Source organism: Equus caballus, chromosome 4 (assembly GCF_041296265.1).
Source record: "Equus caballus isolate H_3958 breed thoroughbred chromosome 4, TB-T2T, whole genome shotgun sequence".
Lineage (NCBI taxonomy): Eukaryota > Metazoa > Chordata > Mammalia > Perissodactyla > Equidae > Equus > Equus caballus.
In genome coordinates, this window is record NC_091687.1 from 97,044,471 (window position 1) to 97,062,834 (window position 18,364).

The window sequence follows — 18,364 nt, forward strand, 5'->3', positions numbered from 1 at the left end:
CCGGCTCCCATCCCATCCAATCAGCGCTGGGCAGGCGGGTTTGGGGGGCGGCGACAGGACGGATTGGCGGGAACTGCTGCCAATGGGGTCAGGCGGGGCCTGGAGGCAGAAAGGAGAGTTTGAGCCTTCAGTGTTGACTTGGCTGGGATGGGAGAGCCCACGTCTCTCCTGCGTAGTCGGGCGGCCGGTTTGGTGGCTCCCTGGGTGCCTGGACTGCTAAAGCCTCCGACCCCGGCGCGACGGCCTTCACCCAGGGCTCGGGCTCCCCGTCGCCGCCGCCCTCCAGGGTATCCAGAGAGAACTGCCCCCACCCCTTCCCTGGGCCCGGAGGAAGCCTTCACCGGGAACCCAGGCGCAGGGGTGCTCTCTCGATCCCCGCAGAAACCACCGTTCCTATGAGAAAATCTGACCCAAACCATGGTTTCTTGAAGTGGGTGTGTTTGGCCCCATTTTGTGAAAAAAGAAATGTTATGGCCTGTTTTTTCCGAGAGCCCTCCATTTTGTTAGACAATTTGATAGAGGCTTTGTTCAGTAAATATTGACAAGTCTTGCATGTGCCCCAAATAGAACCATTTTGAAAATGTGGTGCCCAGTGAAGTACAATGGAGGGAAGCAACGATCCTTTTAGGCATTTAGGTTAGAATTTATATAGAAAAGTACTAATTGCTGGATATCTTTTTGTGATAAAGAGAATTTCTAAATAAGATGAAATGCTGTTGCTTTTTTTTGGTGATGATAATTCGTAATGTACTCTTTGAATTTCATCTCAAATCCATTCTAACCTGGAGGAAAGGTCTAGTGCAGTACTTTCTCTCTTAAAAACACAGCAGAACACTTGCTCATTTTTATGTGTTGATTGTTCAGACATAGTTACTTAGCCATTAAAGAAATGCTTTTTTCTTGACAAGTTATTTAAATTGCTTGATGTAAGAGAAAATGGACACTCTTACATTTTTAGCAGTCGCTCTTAGAATTTTGAGTGCTTGGCAGCGAAATACGTGAGTAGATTAAAAAATTTTATTGAATTGAAATATTTTTAGCAATGCATGTTTAGAATGGCTTTTCAGTGTTTGCAGTTCTGTTTTAATGAAAACCCACATTGGGAACTTTTCGAAGAACATATAGACAAATAGGTGTAGATGGCAAACCTACTTGTGTAGAGAGGAGGGGAAGATTGCGAAAGAAACGAATTTTATTTGCATAGTAAACCCTTGAAACTTAACATTAATTAAAAATGCCACTGGAGAAACTTTTACCCCTTACCATTTTTCACTTTTAGGTAAAAACGTTTATTTTATATTTGCATCGTGTCTTAACATTGCTCCTTTTTCGTTATGAAGGCCATATTGGGAAGGGGCTTAATCCAGGATTTTAGCTGACAGAATAATCTTTGTAATAAAATTATAAAAATCATTTAAGACTTACTTTACATGATCCTTTTACTCCTAGATGGATACCATTTTTGGTGTCTTCTGTGAGGATTGAATTTCCTAATTTTACTGGGAGGGTAGTTGGATCAAAGCAGCTACTAGCACCTGATGAATTTCTGAACTAGGCATCCAATCTAGTACTGCAAAGCTAAATTTAAAAATATATATATTCCTGTGTGTGTAGTCAGCAGAAACATGGATTTTTCTTAAAATCCACTCTGTATACAAATACATTTATATTTTTTATGTGTCTGTTTCTGGATTTTTTTTGCCTCCAGACTAAGAGGTTTACCAGTGAACTTATGTTTACAAGTCTGTGATATTATTTAGCTGAAATGACTGGATTTTCACTGTTGTGTTGGGCCAGAAGTAAGAAGCATACTACTTGCAAGGAAAAGAATTGAACGTTTTTTTACATACCCAAATTAGTTCTTTTATGCATATGAGATAAGAATCAGAACATTTCTTTTCCTTCTTACAGATAATAAGTTTACGTATTTCATCTTATGACTCAGGACCTTTAAATAATTAGGATTGTTCTTTTTTAGCATGCAGTCAACTTGGTTATCCAGGGATAGGGGATCATGGATATGTTCTTGAATAACATCATGAATTTGAAACCATGTAATGGGAAGCTTTGTATTGGACACAGGAAAAGCTTACAGGGAATGCTGTTGGGTGTGTTTGGCACTAAGAGGTGGAAATGGGGTCCAAGAAGTGGGAGAGAGTTGGAAAAGGTAGGTAGGAGGGTATTTAAGGCAGCTGTCCAATTTTTTTTTTTTTTTTTTTTAATCCTAGAGACTGTAAAGCAGCCACTGTCTTCTTGGTTAGTGGGACTCAAGGTAGCAATGACCCCATCAAGCCTTAGTGTCCTGCCTGTGAGGGAATCTGAAGTGGCACAGGTGGTCCAGGGTACTGGGAAAACCTTACTTCCCTTTCACCTCCGTCTCTCCCTAATAAAAGTTTTATTTCCTCTCCCCTTCTCCAAAATCAGTTTTTAATTAGTTCCTTTTAAAACTCCTTGGAGATTTAAGTCTGTTAAATATACCTTATTTTGAATTGCTTGAATCAATTAATAATTAGATTACCTAAACTTTGTGACTAGGAATTTTAGTGGCAGGGATAAGGAGAGGTAATCTTGGATCACTGGGCACTTCCAGAAAGGACAGTCTTGGGTGAGTGGTGGAAGTGGGGGGCTTTGGACAACCAGAGGGCAGCATGATGGCGCTGGGAGGCTGGGCAGGGGGTGACCAGGAGGTGGGAGAGGAATGCATAAGGGAGGTGGGAGGGCCAAAGACAAACTTTGCCTTCTTTGCAATTTCGCCTAGGGCCCTGGTGGTGGCAACCGCCTGTGTGCCACTGAAAATCGTGCCGATGCCTGGCATACTGCATAAATGGAAGCAGGGTACCGCGTGAGTTGAAACATTGGTCACACTATATAAAGTTTGTATATGTGAATCAGTGTAACTCATACCCATGTAACTGGGGGTCTGACTCTATTTGGATTTTTCTGATAAGGCATCATGGGCTAAGGAAAAGAGCATTGGGCTGAGACTCAGGAGACCTGGTTTCTAGCCCCAGCTGTACCTCTAATTGTAACCTTGGGTAAGTCACCTCACCTTTTTTGCCTCAAGTTAAATCTATAATTTGTTAAATGGGAAACCAAATAATTTCCTATGTTATTCTCAAAAATTGTTGAAAAATAAGTATACTTTAAGTTTTTCAGAAAGGAGGAACTATAAGTAGATATAAATTAGTATTTTATCTGAAGTTTAAGATAACGTTAAATTTTATAAATACCTTTCTGTTTTAGTTGTTAGCATTAATAGAAGGGAGAGGGTTAATTTGTTTTCCCTGATTGTGTTCTATTTGAAAGGGAGGAGCAGGACAGGAAAGTTCAAGCAGCAGTTTGAGAATTGTCTATGTGACACTTGGAAGAACCCAGTGTCCTCACACAGACTATAGTCATTTTTGCTGAGTTGGGTTAATTGCAAGAATGTCCCTTAGACAAAGCCCTTTTGCCAACAAATACAGTTTGGTTATAAGTCTCTTGTCTTGACTCCAGAAAAGTCTGGCAAGGTGCAAGGGATAGGAATTAAACAAAATTGAGGGTGTGAATTTAGATTACATTCTAAGTTTAGGAACTAGGGAGGTCTCAAAAGGTAGTTTTGAGGTTTCCATACCTCTTAATTGTTTATAACCTTTTAATGGGATTAGAAATGATCTCTGAAAGGTTAAAACATGTTGGAAATGGCAGTCTGCCCTCAAAAACAGCCAGTAGACTAATAGAATAAAATTTTGTAGCATCGTTACTTGTCCATTATGCTTAAGGAATGTTTAGGGCAAGTTAAAGTTTTCAGATAATTTTAGCTATTTTTGATGGTACTCTTTCTCAACATGTAATGATGTACTTCCTCAGTTAACAGAGTTTATTAATCATAATTTAATATTTTTTGCTGATTAGTTGTAGTTTATGGGTTGTAAAATTAAAAGGATACTCATCCCAGGAGATAACCAGGAAAATACAGTTCAGAAATCATATACTTGTTTCTAATATAAGTTTAGTGATACCTGTCTGTTGAACCTGTAGGACAGTATGACATTTCTGTCTTTCTGCAAAATAAATTATTGAATCAAAGATTGAAGTAGTGTTGTCTTCAGTGTATTTTCTTCATAAAAATCATCCTTACTGTAATCTCTGTTTCTTGACTTGTCATCAGCATTGAGAGCATTTTCTTTTAATTTTCTCTCATTAACATAATGAACCATATTTATTTCTTGGTCAGTTGTAAGCCATTCTTCTATTCTACTTGGATTGTTCATTTTAAGTGAAGGAGGCGTAGCCTTTAATGTACAAGCTCACATTTTTTGAAAAAATAATGGGGTATATCTTACTCCAGAGCTTGTAAATTCTTTAATGTTATAAGAAATTTTAGCAAACACAATGTTAAACAGTAGTCAAACATAACATTAAATAGAGTTTTAGTAAATATTTGAGTTTATCAGAGGTCCAGGCATATCAAAACACTGAAAGCTATGTTAACACCCATATAGTGAACCTGGTTAAAAAAACTTTATTTTGCATTTTGAACTCTGAGTAGTATTTCTGTCTACAGAACAGCCCAGAAAACAATAATAGTATCACCTCATATAACCTTGCATTCTCTTCAGTTGTTTAGCTCTTCCCAAGGAAGCCTATGCTTCTGAGACATTCTTTCACTTTGGGTAAAAAAATAAAACCAAAGAAAAATCATTTTGTCTGTCATTGCATAAGGTCTGTAAGCAGCAGGTAAATGCTTTGATTTGATTAGGGCGAGCTGTCGCATAGGGATAAATGGTAGTGAGCTGCCTGTTCAAGATAGGTAGCAGGAACTCAAGGCAGGTAGGTATCCTGGATCAGGGTCAGAGCTGGTGAGTCAGATAGTGTTCAGTACCAGTTGGTTCATACAGATATTAGAGCTTCAAGTTGCTAGGGGTTCAGGCAAGCAGTGGGGTTGCAAAGATAGGCAGACGGCTTGAAACTGAAGGTCAGTAAGTATGGGTAAGACTAGATAAATGAGGCAGATGCTCCTCAAGAATGGAATTCTAGAAAGATGCTTGAAATGGATTGGATCCTAAAAGCCCAGGGCTGTTAGTATAATCCTTGAGGAACCATAAGCATCCTACTACCCAGCTTAATCAATCTGCTAAGAAATTGTAGACTAAGAAGATGAAGAAAGTTGGGAACGTTTTGCTGGGGAAAGAGTGAGACAGAGAAAGGGTTTCTGACAGGAAGCTTGGGGATTCAGCACCTGCAGAAAAGTCATTCTGTCCCTTTTTGGTTTAAATTCTCATGTACCAGCAGCTGCTAGGGTAGAAATTGGAAGGCAAGGCCAAAATAGATGAGCTAACCAATTTTGTAAGATTATTGAGGATATAGAGAAAAGTAGTTTGTAACTCTGAAATTGGCTACAGCTTCATGTTGTTTTAACTGAATAACTTAGGACTTTGAAAAGTCAAAGCCATCTGAAAGTAACAGTGTAGCTCATCAACTGAATAAATGCCATATTTTGCTATTTAACATGGACTATAAAACATTTTTCCTGAAAAAACACTCACTAGATATTGATTCATATGTTCTAATTTAGTTGTGAACCATGTGCAATGATGTTTGACCTGTGTGATTCAACCTGAAAAGAATTTAACCAGCTGCTCTTGCTGAGTCTTTTGTCATGTCTCCTGAATGCATGGTAAATTGTTTTGTTTTTATCTTCTTGAGACCTTAGTTTTTGTCTTTCAGAGTTAAAACTTTCCAAAGCTTTGCCTTTCGGTAAAATAGATTGGGTATCTTTTGGGTAGTACCTATCGTGTACCTAGCTGTTCAGCTGCTTCTACGTTCTGTCCTACTATTAGGTTACACGGTGTACCCTTTTCAGTTACTTGTGGGTATGTTTTAGATCAGGGTTGGCACTATGGCCCACCTGCTTTTTGTAAATAAAATTTTATTGGAACGCGACTGTGTCCTTTTTTGTACATATCTGTGGCTGCTTTGCCTTACAGCAGCAGAGTTGAGTAGTTGCAACAGAGCGATATGGCTGGCAAGCTTAAAATATTTGCTCTCTGGCCCTTTAAGAAAAGGATTGTTGACCACTGTTCTAGATGGGTGATTCTCAAAGTGTGGTCCCCAGAACAGAAACCTTAACATTACCTGATAACTTGTTAGAAATACATATTCTTGGGCCCACCCCAGGCCTATTGTATCAGAAATTCTGGGGATAGGGGCCAGCAATTTGTGTTTTAAGAGCCTTCCTCATGACTCTGATGCACATTAAAAGTTTTGAGAAACCATGTATTAGTCACACACAGCACCTTTCCTATTTTTTATCCCATTTTCTGTTTAATATTTTTTGTCAACTCACTTTCTAAAAATTTTAAGTTAATTTTAAAATGAAAGTTTATGTCACCAGAAAAATAAATGCAATGAAAACAATATGGTGTCATAAAGATAACTAGATTTTGTTGTCACTTACTTTATGCTAAAGATTAGAACTTCTTAGATGGGTTAAACACATATAAGGGCCAAGTGGAACCTTTTTTACTTGACTCAGTCATGATAAATAATCACCTCTAAGTGATTGAGTTGTGTTTAAAATGTCATGTTGGTGGAATCATATAACACCTAAAATCATCTTTTGTACAAATCCCATACTTTCGAAAATACTGTTTTAGCTATTCGTCTGAAAGGAAAGCCTCTTGAACTGTATGCATCCTAGCCACTAAGTAGAAATGACTGGCCAGAAATACACACCTGTGAGATGGAGAGATCTAGGAATCTCTCGAGAGGCCCATTGAGACTTCTAGGGTGAAATTGCCTCATTTAGCTTAATTTCTCACCTCTCCATTAGTGTTTTGGTCCATAGTAGTCAGCAGTTCTGCAGAATTTCACCATTCTGTTCCATAGTGGGAATGTGAAAAAGTACCTGGCTGTGGGAAAAGCTGCATCTCAAACATAACTCCTGGACTAGAAACTGGGGAAAGTGGCTATAATTCTTCATTATGGACAGGAGAACAGCAGGGCATGCATGCTAGGAAAACAGTTGATTCACCTCGGTTTCTGGAAACCATGTGTTTGAGAAATTCCTGTGTTACTGTTTAATTTGCCTCATAGTATTAGAAGGAGTATTTTCTCGGGCATGATATTCTGCGTATTTATTGGCTGATGTGCTTTAGGGTATAGTAATTGTTGATAGAAATAGAATCTTGCTTTCCTGAATATCCCCAGTTTGCTGAGTTGCTTTAGTTATTTCCTCCTTTCCTTTTCTTAGAGATTATGGACATATTTGCTTCTGTGATCTTTTGACTCTGCAATAAAGTAGTGACATAGGACTCTAATCCTAGAGGGACTCAGTCTAGTGGGGAGCGAAAATTTACACATGAACAATTATGTTTGTTTTTAAGTGATGAATTCTGTGACAACTGATTATAGGTGTCTAAGTTTGAAAAAAGTGTTTAAAAATACAAAAGATGGGCCAGCCCAGCAGCGTAGTGCTTAAGTTTGCACACTCCACTTTGGCAGCCCAGGGTTCACAGGTTTGGATCCTGGGCGCAGACCTACTCACTACCCATCAAGCCATGCTGTGGCAGTGTCCCACATACAAAAAATAGAGAAGGATTGGCACAGATGTTAGCTCAAGGATAATCTTCCTCAAGCAAAGAGAGGAAGGTTGGCAGCGCATATTGGCTCACAGCCAATCTTCCTCACCAAAAAAAAAAACAAAACCAAAAGACACCTGTGTGAATGAACAAATGTTTTGTATATTTCCCTCAAATTAAAAAAAATTGAAGCATTGCAAATGAAGTCTCTTATGTTCCCCTTCATAGTCTCAGTCCTTTCTCCAGAAGCTTCTCCAGAAGCTTGTGAATTTGGTGTGTATTCAATGTGACACAGTATTTCTCCTGTGTTGTTTCAGTAGTTGTAAGGCTCAGTCTCCTTCATGGTAATCTGTTTCTCATTTTAACTTCCTTTATCATTGAGTCGTTTGTCACCTCTGTCCTTTGATATTCTCATTTCTTTCCCCTTTTTATTTCTTTCCTTCATTGGTTTTAGGTTTGGGGAGGCTCTGCATAGCTTTTATAGCTATCACCAACCAATGAGAACTTGTCTTTTTAGTAGATAAATCAGCCAATCACTTTTTCTTTGGTTCTTTTCAGCTATTTCTTCATAGCCAGAGATAGCTTCTATTTTGTGTATAGAAAGTTCTGGATGATAGAAGGCACCAGATATCCAGAGTTCCAGTGTTAACTCTATCAGAATTGCAGCTCTGCAAGTAAGTATCAAAGTGTAAAATTTAGCAGGCTGCAACTTTTTAGTGACTGACTTTCTTTTATAACATATCTCATAAAATAATTTACTTTTAGAGCTTAATTTTTAGATAACTATTCAAGCTTTTCTAATTTATTTCTTATATCAAAGAGGAAAAATATGTTGATAGATTTCCTAAAGCATGTGATGTGATGGTGTTGACCCCTGCCAGTGGCCAGGACTCTGTGCTTGTATAGAGAGAGAAGATAGTGTTGTGGCAAGGGATGGTGTAGAGCCCTTGGAATGCAGCTCCTTTAGTATTCTGTTCTCACGTTTCTGTCACCATTAGAATAGCTCTTAAAGACCCTATAAGCTTTTTCTCCTACTATCCAGGGTGTTTCCCAGTCTCATTCCTTAGAATTTTGTTAGACAGTTTTCATAGACAAGTAGGCTGGTAGATTTAAAAAGTGATTTTTAGTATTTAGTATGATCTTTGATCATATTCAGCAAGAATGAATTTGTTCTGGAAATTTCTTCTACAGTGGGCATTACATTTTTAAAATGTTGGGTTTGTCATGGGGATTACGGTGGGGGTGATATTAGTACCTATTCTTAATTATAAGCTTATAGGACCATATGAAAGGATTAAGAGGGATAGCCTTTCTGAACTGTGTAGTACCCTTATTTTTGTATTTTCTGGAGGAAAGAGCTGCTACTACTACTCAGGATGAATTTGTAAGTTCTGTTAGAAAGAAGTGACTTGATGTTCCATTTGGAAGGGAGAATACCATAATTGGTCTTTCCCACTACCATCTTTGGCTGAGTACTCTCTCTTTCCTTTCTTTATGTAATAAATATATTCCTGGGAAGTTTGACATGGATCAAGTCATACTAAGTGTGTCAAAGCATCTATAATCATTTTGTGTTAAGATATGATAGTGAGTCCTTTTATAAAATGAATCCTATAGTTTGAGCTGTATAAATATACAGTGAATTAAACTGAATGTATTTATTAACAAAGGAACATGGAGTAATAAGAGGGTTGTTTTTTAAAGGTTAATTACAAAAGGGTTCTTCGAGGTGGGTTTTAGGCTGAATTCTAAACAAACAAAGGTAGGTGGGAGAAGTTAGTGGAGTTGGTGAGAAAATTCAAGGGTGTAAAAGTGATCACGTTGGTTCTTCAGTATCATAGTCACTGTGTAGCCGTAGTCACCTGCTTTTACCTTGGTTCCATGTGAAGATGTAAGGATTTACTAGTACAGGGCAGATTCTTCCTTCCTTGTGCTAGACCAGAATTTGGCCACGGGTCTTTCTCCAGTTCCCACGTTGTTATGTGGACTCAGTAGCTTATATTGTAAGAAATGGTAATAAGAGGGTGGAATATTTCTCTGCATTTGAGGATTCGAGGGCACAGGGAAGTAAGAAGCTTTAAGCTTTCAGTTATACACTTCTTCTAACTCTGGTGTTCCTTTCACTGAAGGTGTATGGGTTTTATTTCAGAGGGAATGTGCCTACCCTGTCCCAAGCCATCAGTAACATGTGGCCCCTAACAACTGTGCCTGTGGGGAGGGCTTTGGTTGTGGTGTTGGAGGATGTGGGAGGGCTTTCTCTCTCCTGGCCTCATTTATAAACTAGGGGATGCTTCCATTTGCTTTGTGTGCTGTTGAGTTTTCTCCTCTCTGTTTTCCCTAAGCTAAGCTCTAAGCTAATTCTGTACAAAAGAAATACTAATTAGTTGTTTTTTATAAATTGCTTGCCATTAATGCCTGATAATATGCAGTAAAATAAGGATTCTGCATACCAATATATATGTCAAATATTACAAACTTTAAGGTTCTTTTGAAATTACAATACTAAACTCAGTTCACTTTTGCTTAGCCTTCACAGTTGTTGATCACATAGCATGGTCATCCACTCACAGCTTAAAAAAATACAGGGAGCATCGGAGAGAATGGGTAAAGTAAAATTTTGATGTTTTTAAAATAGCACCTAAATCTATGAAAGTTGATTTGATTTATTGTTTGTTTGGGAGGGAGAGGGTGGGTGGCACTGGAGGGGAGGGGGTGGATGTTGGGAAAATAGCATGCACCATGTAAATGATATTAGATCCCATTTAGGGTAAGATTTTAAGTGTTACTACTACAATTTAAGGTGAAGTCAGTTTCAGAAAAGGCAGGACCATAAAATAGCAGTGTTGGGGTTTACAGTGGGCTGATTTTTCCCTCCCAACAGGTTGAAGGGGTTTTGAGAATAGCAGTATTTGGGTACGGTTTGGACAGGAGCCTCCTTTTTAGTGTGGCCTGTCTGTATTACCTGAGTGAAACTGCCTTGGTACCACTTTAGGCTCTGTTAGATTGCTGAAAGACTTCGACAGGAATAACTTGCATTCCAGTTTTTATTGTACACCTGTGATTCAGGTGTTCCCAAATACTGGTTATAATTCATGAAACTCATGAAGGAATTAAGTGAGAGAGAGAGAGAGGTTAAGAGAGTTGTACTCTGAAGTTAGTTGCTTAGTGGGAAATATTAATAGAAATTTTGGTGCTTCCATTCAAGTGAGGAACACTTTGCCTGCCAAAGTGCGTAACAAGTTTCTAATTCTAAAAACTTGGCATTGTGGTTACGTACAAAGCTTGATTAGTAGTGGAGGTTAGAGGGCAGAGAGACTTCCATGTTTTTATGGGTAAGACATGTTGTTGTTAACTCAAATAACTTGGTCTAAGCTCTGCCTCATTATTTTTAAACTTTTTTTTTTACGTTGTTTACACACTAAAACTCTGGATTGAAGAAAAGAATGAAAAACTTATTTAAGAAATCAAATTTTACCCAAAAAATATTGTTCTGGCCCAACTTTGCTATTCCCCTACATGAAGCCATTTGCCAAAGTTAAATATGATTTACTTACTGTTCCCCAAACCTTCCAGCCTCTATAAGCTTTGTCAAAGATATTACTCCAGTTTGGAATGCTCTTTTTTCTCCTTTCCTTTGGTCTAAGTCCTATCTTCCTTCAAGTTTTGGCTTCTACTTATTTAATGAAGCCTTTTCTAACCTCTCCAGTCCCTAATAGTCATTCTAGTCTTAGAATTCCTGAAGTACTACTGTTTGAAACATCCTTTTCATACTTGGATCATGCTACCTTGTATTATTACTTGTTACTTCATTTAAATGTCCTGTTTCTCTAGCAGAATCATGGGCTCTTTGAGGGTAGAGAGCTTGTCTTAGTTGCCTTATTCTAACCTCATTGTCTAGCACAGAGGATATGTTCACTGATAGGTTTGATTCTCTGATTTGGATCCAATGTTAGTGTAACAGGGCAATTGTTTTTTCTTAATTTAGGTTATTTTTGTATGAATATATGCCCAGAAAACCCAAAGATAAAATGCATTGAACTCATAAATTAATTCCTTGTATTATAAAGAGATTTGGTTCATATTTGTGTCCCCCGCTCCCCTCAAATGGGCACTGTTTACCTAGTTTCTTTTGAAAAACATGGTTTGGGCCAGATATCTTGACAGAAACCAAAATTACCAGTATTTTTATTGTAAAATTTCTTGGTGTAGCCAAATTATGCTTTCATGGCATAAGCCCAAATAAATTTATTAAGTACTGCATGGTAATGTGGCCAAATTAGTTTTAAATGTTAACCTTAAAGTCTTTTAAGTAAAACTTTCAAGATATCAGTAAACAGATACTCACTTGCTGGTCCCTCTCAGAATATTTCTGTATCTCAAATTATTAGAGGTTTTATTATTTTATTGTTTTAAAGCTTTCTGTAATGTACAGGCTGACATTTGATAGCTGTATTTATTGTATTTGCTGCAGTTATCAAATGTCTGTGGAACAACCATTCATATGCAGTGAAGAATTGTTTTAAAATACTTTTTGGCATTTATAGAAACTGATTCTTTTTTAAAAGCTCATCAGGGATAATATTTGCTAAATTTGTATTTGAAATTGTTCATATCTTATCTGAGAGCTGTGTCTTCAGGGCACATATATCTGAATGATAGATTTAATGTTGTGATTTCTGGAGCGAAAGCAGTTGCCCTACTTGATGAAATGTTTGATTAGTAAAATTTCCATGAATCTTGATTTTATTCTAAGGTCTAGCTTATAACATTCTCGAGCCGTTAGTTTGACAAAGTGCTGAAACTATACCGCTGTCGCATTACTGAAAAGCTTAGAGACTTGTAGCAGGGAGACTCCTAGGTAGGTAAGATTTTTTTGCCCGTACGTAAAAAATGTATATCATCTTTAAGTTTCTTAGCATAATTTGGGTACAGATTTAAAATAAAACTTTTTTTTTATAGGCTAGGAAGCAAAAAGCCTCTAATATAGCCCTCTAATGTAGCATTGCCATTCTGGCGTGAGCTTATCACAGTCCCATTCTCACATCAGCCTAAGGCCCTCACCAAAGTCTCGATGAAATATACTTTAAAAAAATGTTTTTTAAAACCCTCTTGGCCCAAGGACCACTTTCCAGAGCTGCAGCCTTGGACTTTTACCTGTGGTCAGTCATATTCTTCTCTAGGGTTACACTTACTAAGTCAATATTTAAAAAAATAAAACACCCTGATTTTGTTCACTTTTGTTTTCATATACAAGAATCTTTACAGTCAACATGTACTTCTAGATGCTGTATTGAAATTGCTGGCAGAGTCTATTCTATACAAACTGAACAATCTGGCCCCTTGTTTTATTTGTAAAGGTTCAATGTATCTATGCCTGCCCACTTCAATCCGCAAGGGAGTGTCAGAAAGGCCCCGCATTCGCCGAGCCGTGAGTTATCACTAACTTTTCAGATGTGTTAATGAATGTGGAACAAAAGCAGTTGTGTTTAAAAGGAAAAAAGGACCATCAAGACAACCTTTATTATAGTAGCAGGCGTGAACACTAAGTGAATTATTCCAAATTGTGGTGTCAAAAATAAGCTATTTAGCTAGAGACTAGCCTCTAGAAAACCTATTGTTGAACTGCTCTGAAGCTATCATTTTAGCTATGTTACTGTTCTTAAAATTTTATGTACCCTGTTTGCAAATTAGGATATTCTTTAAGTCTTTTTAACCAAGTCAAAACAATTTGAACAAAATCTTACCCCACCTAAAAATGACAGTATTTAGTTGACTTTGAGTTAAGCTCTTCAAAATAAGACCATATGAAAGGGGTAAAGTTTTAACCTTTTTTGTTATTCACATGTGAAAGACAGAAATTAAATAATTGAGTCGCTTCCTAGATGAAAGTTTTTGGAGTGCTCTAAGCATCATGTGAAGTACAAAGGTATTTACAATCTGTTTTGGTACCTACAGTTCTTGCTTCAGTAATTCACCAGTAGGTTTTCATTCATTAATGATGATATCAATTTAAGGCTAAAATAAAACACCTACGTTTCTTAGGGCTTATCATTCTACATAGAGGAAACATCCTTGAGTTTTGTTTGGTTTGGTTTTTTTTCTTTCGAAGATTCTAAGCAAAAAAATTGTAACTAACATCTATGTTTTGTTAGAGCTAGTTACTTTTCTTTTTCTTAGATTCTTTAAAATTTTGAGTAGATAGGCATATTTGATTAGCAGGTTGGATACTTCTGTTGCTTAGGAGGTGTATTGTGTTTTATGAAGATAGAATAAATTTAAATGTACCCACTTTGGCCATATATAGCACAGACTACAAAAAACTTGGAGGTATGGGACCTTTGGAGGCATTAAAGTTAACATTTCATTTCGGCAATGTGCCTTTGTTTGACTGGTGTGTAAGTCCTTCTTCCAGGTTTGTACGCTCTTAAACACGTTATTCTACCCTCTCTAACTCCTCCCAGCAGCAAAAGGGAGACACTTCAGCTGGAACAAAATAGTGGAAGAAATGGCGTCTGGGGTTCAGTGGGGATTCGCAGTGTGTATGCAATGTTTGCAAGATTACTTTTTATGTTTTTCAATTAATGTAAATAATTACAAAATGAATCAGTGCTTAGTGTCAAGTAGGGAACATTGTATACCAGTAGAAACTCTCCTAGTGGGTCTGCTGCAAGTCGCTTAACCTCTTGGGGCCTCAGTTTCCTCATCTGCAACATGAAGGAGTTGGACTTGATAATCTTTAAGGTCCATTCCTGCTCTAAAATCCTATGCTTTTCTGAAGTACTCTGTTTAACAGAATGCATTGCTTTCCCACTTTGACTATTTGAGTTACATGTGCAGTACACGTACTGCAGCTGCATGTTGTCTAAAATAGATTTTCTGTAGGATATTATATAAAAAACTAATCCCTCTTGAGCTGATTTATAAATGTGTGTGTAATAAGCCACACATAAAAAGCTAGTGATAGTAGGGCTCTCAGAAAATACGTATTTTGCAGTTGTCTAACCTTGAATGTTATTAACTTTCCTATATTACAGGAGATACTACTCGTCAACGAATCAAATTCAGTGATGACAGAGTATGCAAGAGTCACCTTCTCAACTGTTGCCCTCATGATGTCCTCTCTGGAACTGTATGTATTTATTAAATCTATTATTTGATTATTGGTATACTACAAAAATGAACAACTTGACAAAGTCTTAATTCCTTGTCAAATTATTCTGCAATGATTTTTTTAAACACTGCTTTTAGCAGAGGGCTTTGCATCCCTTATGTTGTTTATTTATTTAGGTTGATAATTTAAATCTGCAATAATGGGATTTCTCACACAACTCACTGCTGTACTTTGTAGGTTTTTTTGTTCTTCAGAACAATTTAAAACATTTCTTATTTGGAATATAAAGGCAGTTATATAGCAGTTACACTTTTAGTTTAGAAACAGTATAAATGGTTTTCAAAATAGTTTCCTTTACTGTTGAGCAGAGTAGACTTTTGTCCAAAACAGTATACATTTTTGTTAAGAGTTGTGCACATTTATATTGTGGAAATCATAGTGGGGAAAATAGATTCGTAAATATTTAAATTCACACAGCTTAATTTGCAAGTAGTATTATCCTTTAAAATTCATTTATGTTGCTGACTCCTAATAATGTAAAGCTCACCTAATTCAGATTCTGTGTCTAATGGTGTTGGCTGATGTTAGAGTATCGTCATTTTAATTTGGAAGATAAACCACATGATGCTGGACTTAAGTGGAACCAAGGATTTGGTTCCCTGGCTTTTGGATTGGGTGGAAATGATTAGTCACTGCAAGAGCTTCCATTCACAGGCTGCATCTGATGGCGGAGAAGTGCCAGTGGGGGTTAAATATTGAGTTGACTTTATTTCTCATTTGCCAGAAATGACTGAAATGAAGAAAAGACTTCTGACTTCCCTTTTCAGAAGTGATGAGTTCCCTTGGTTAAGGATGTGTAAATGAGTGATTTCTTCTTGATAGGAAGAGTTAAATGCCCCAAACAGATATGTATCAGGCATATGCAATAGAAGACATCGCTTTCTTTTTCCAGTAGGAAAAACTATCAAAAATATATTAATGTTAAAAGGAAAAAAGAGCCTATGCTTTAAAAAATATATAATACCTAAATTTTTTGAAAGTATATATAATAAGTATAAGTATATATAATACCTAAATTTTTAAAAAGTGTAATACCACAAGGAAAGAAATCCAGTTTCTGAGCGCTTGAATTAGGACTATGACAGATAATTAATCCTCAGATCTCCTCTTTAGAGTTTTAGAAGTATTTTCTACTGTGCTATAATAAAATTGAAATCTATAAAATCTATCTGTAGTGTACTTTGATTCTTCACATTTACTATTGTGTTAAATTTAACAAAGTCATTTTATTTAATGGCTAAATCATCACTTCAAATAAATTTTGAGAGCAAGATTCATTAACAAAGTGGCAGAATTTGGTTTTTTTATTTTTTAATACTTTAAGACCAGCCGTAGCAGGACTTTGATGTATTATGGTCTTCAGGTATTTCATTAAAAATAAAAATCTGGCATCACGGCTGTCCTTTACTTTTTATAATGCACATATGCAGTTATGCTCATTTATTTATTTAAACCATTTTGAGATAGATGATCCAAAGTTAGCCTTAATGATATTAACTGACTTATTCAAAATCACTCAGTTTTGTTGATTTAAAGTAAGACTGGGACCAAACCCAAATTTTCTGAGCTGTAGTCTTCAGCATGTTTTCTACTCTGTAGGTAATACTTAATCCTGCATCATTTTAAATAAAAAGGATGAGTGGTTGGTTTTGAACTTTCCCTTCTTGTAAAATTCCTGCTGTTTGATTTATAACATGTACATCTTTTCAAATTTTAACATCCCTGAAATAATACATCTTAAAATTGATGACAGAAAAATACTGTCTTTGTTGGTAACAGTTTTCATATGGTACAGAACTTAATGATGAAGCTTAAAATTGCTGGTATCCTAGGGCTGGCGTGGTGCTGTAGTGGTTAAGTTTGTGTGTTCCACTTTGACAGCCTGGGATTCGCAGGTTTTGACCCTGGGCCAGACCTAGGACCGCTTGTCAAGCTATGCTGTGGCAGCATCCCACGTAAAATAGAGGAGGGTTGGCACAGATGTTAGCTTAGCAACAATCCTCCTCAAGCAAAAAGAGGAAGATTGGCAACAGATGTTAGCTCAGGGCCAGTCTTCCTCACCAAAAAAAAAAAAAAAGAGAGAGAGAGAGAGGCTCCTATCTTGGATTATATGAAAAACAGTTAAGGAAAGTCCTTCTACAGGTGCTTGCCAGGGAAACTCGAGATGAGAAATACCTCCTTTTTGTCAGTCTAATAGAAAAAAGGTGGTCATATGTAAGGAAGGGGTTACATAGTGGTGAATGTGTGTCAGAATTTAAGCAGAATTTTAAGGACTGTCTCTAGGACTCTAAGGCAACTCCAGGGTTGCCATAGAGTGCTATCCTTGAGAACTTGAAACCATCCATAGTGTCACTTCCTCATGACCCTTATGGTTACTAAAAAGGGCTGTTTATAACCGTTCATCCTATGTACAAATGGTTTGTAATTATAGAGCTGTGACTTCTTTAGCAACCAATCTCTGTAGAACAAAGACTTTTCTGGCACAAAGTCTAACAGTTCACATCTCTTTATGTTGAAGGTGCTGGTTTGTTTTGTTTTGTTTTGTTTTTTTACATGTTAGCTAAAAAGAACTGAATTGTAACTTGACTTTATAATGCTTTTTCTTTGTTGTATAACTGAAGGTTGCCCTTTAGTTTTCCTGACCTTGTTGCTCAGAATTATCACTTCTGGCAGAATAGGACTCACCAATATTCTAGATTATTTAGCAAAAGAATACACAGAAATGTATTCTCTGTCGTTTTCCATTATAAAGAGGTTGAACTTTATATCAAGCATTTGAAAATGGACAAGTGTGATTTCTAAAAATATACTCTAACTGACAATTAGTATGGAATATTTTTGGAATTCAGTTTGATGAAATGCCCCTGTAACATTTTACCTTTCATTAGTCTGCAACTCTGGTGTAACTAATTCTTAAACTAATAAATTAATCAGAGGAGGTAAAATGTAGAACAGAATCAAAGTAATTGTATATGTATCTCTTTGGATTATGATTTTTATAAGAAGCATGAAATTTTCTTATAACTTAGGAAGTTAGTGTATTTCAAAGGCTTGGCTTATTTTCCTATGCATCTAGAATATTTTCTTGTTTTAGTCCCACTGTTTTCTCCTTTTGGCACACTTGGTTTCTCCCTGTTGTGTTCACCATGCAGACACTAGACAGCATCCCCTTTCAGATTTAGGCAAAACAAAAAATCTGAGTAGAGTTGTTATCCCCATCTGCCCCCAGCACATTATTTCTGGTACATATCTTCCCTGAGGAAAGATAAGTATATTGAAGTACTTTTAAAAAAGTCTATCTAGTTCCTAGTGATCTGGGAAAAAGATACGTGTTAGTGATAATTTACAAAAGGCATCAAATCTAAAGCAGAGATGGTTACAGAAGTCGATATTAAGATCTGCAGAGATGGAAATGTATACTCTCATAGTGTGCCTGTCCTAAATTCAGAAATGGCCACTAGTAATTTTGTTATAGCCCCTATCATAGTATAATTTTAGTGTTGACAGGCCCTCATGTCTTCTAGCTTAAAGCCTTCATTTTATAGATAGGAAAAATTAAGGCTCAGAGAAATTTACACTTGTCAGATGTGTCTCATAATCAAAGAATCACAGTATATTATGCCGTGCAAGA

At 36.8% G+C, this 18,364-nt stretch overlaps 1 protein-coding gene across 50 annotated transcripts in view; it reads left to right on the plus strand.

The window, feature by feature from the left end:
• The window catches only part of LUC7L2 (LUC7 like 2, pre-mRNA splicing factor), a 57,526-nt gene that overhangs the window by 692 nt on the left and 38,470 nt on the right, over nt 1–18,364 (plus strand). For 5 of the 50 annotated variants that reach the window (XM_023639793.2, XM_023639801.2, XM_023639799.2 and 2 more), the window contains exon 2: nt 14,597–14,691. In XM_023639793.2, the coding sequence (XP_023495561.2) occupies nt 14,597–14,691 (95 nt within the window). Of the gene's footprint in view, nt 1–2,228; nt 2,606–2,757; nt 3,036–5,557; nt 5,660–8,120; nt 8,237–10,089; nt 10,167–12,919; nt 14,102–14,596; nt 14,692–18,364 lie in introns of those variants that run through there. The other 45 variants (XM_070265985.1, XM_023639800.2, XM_070265989.1 and 42 more) reach the window with 32 other exon arrangements.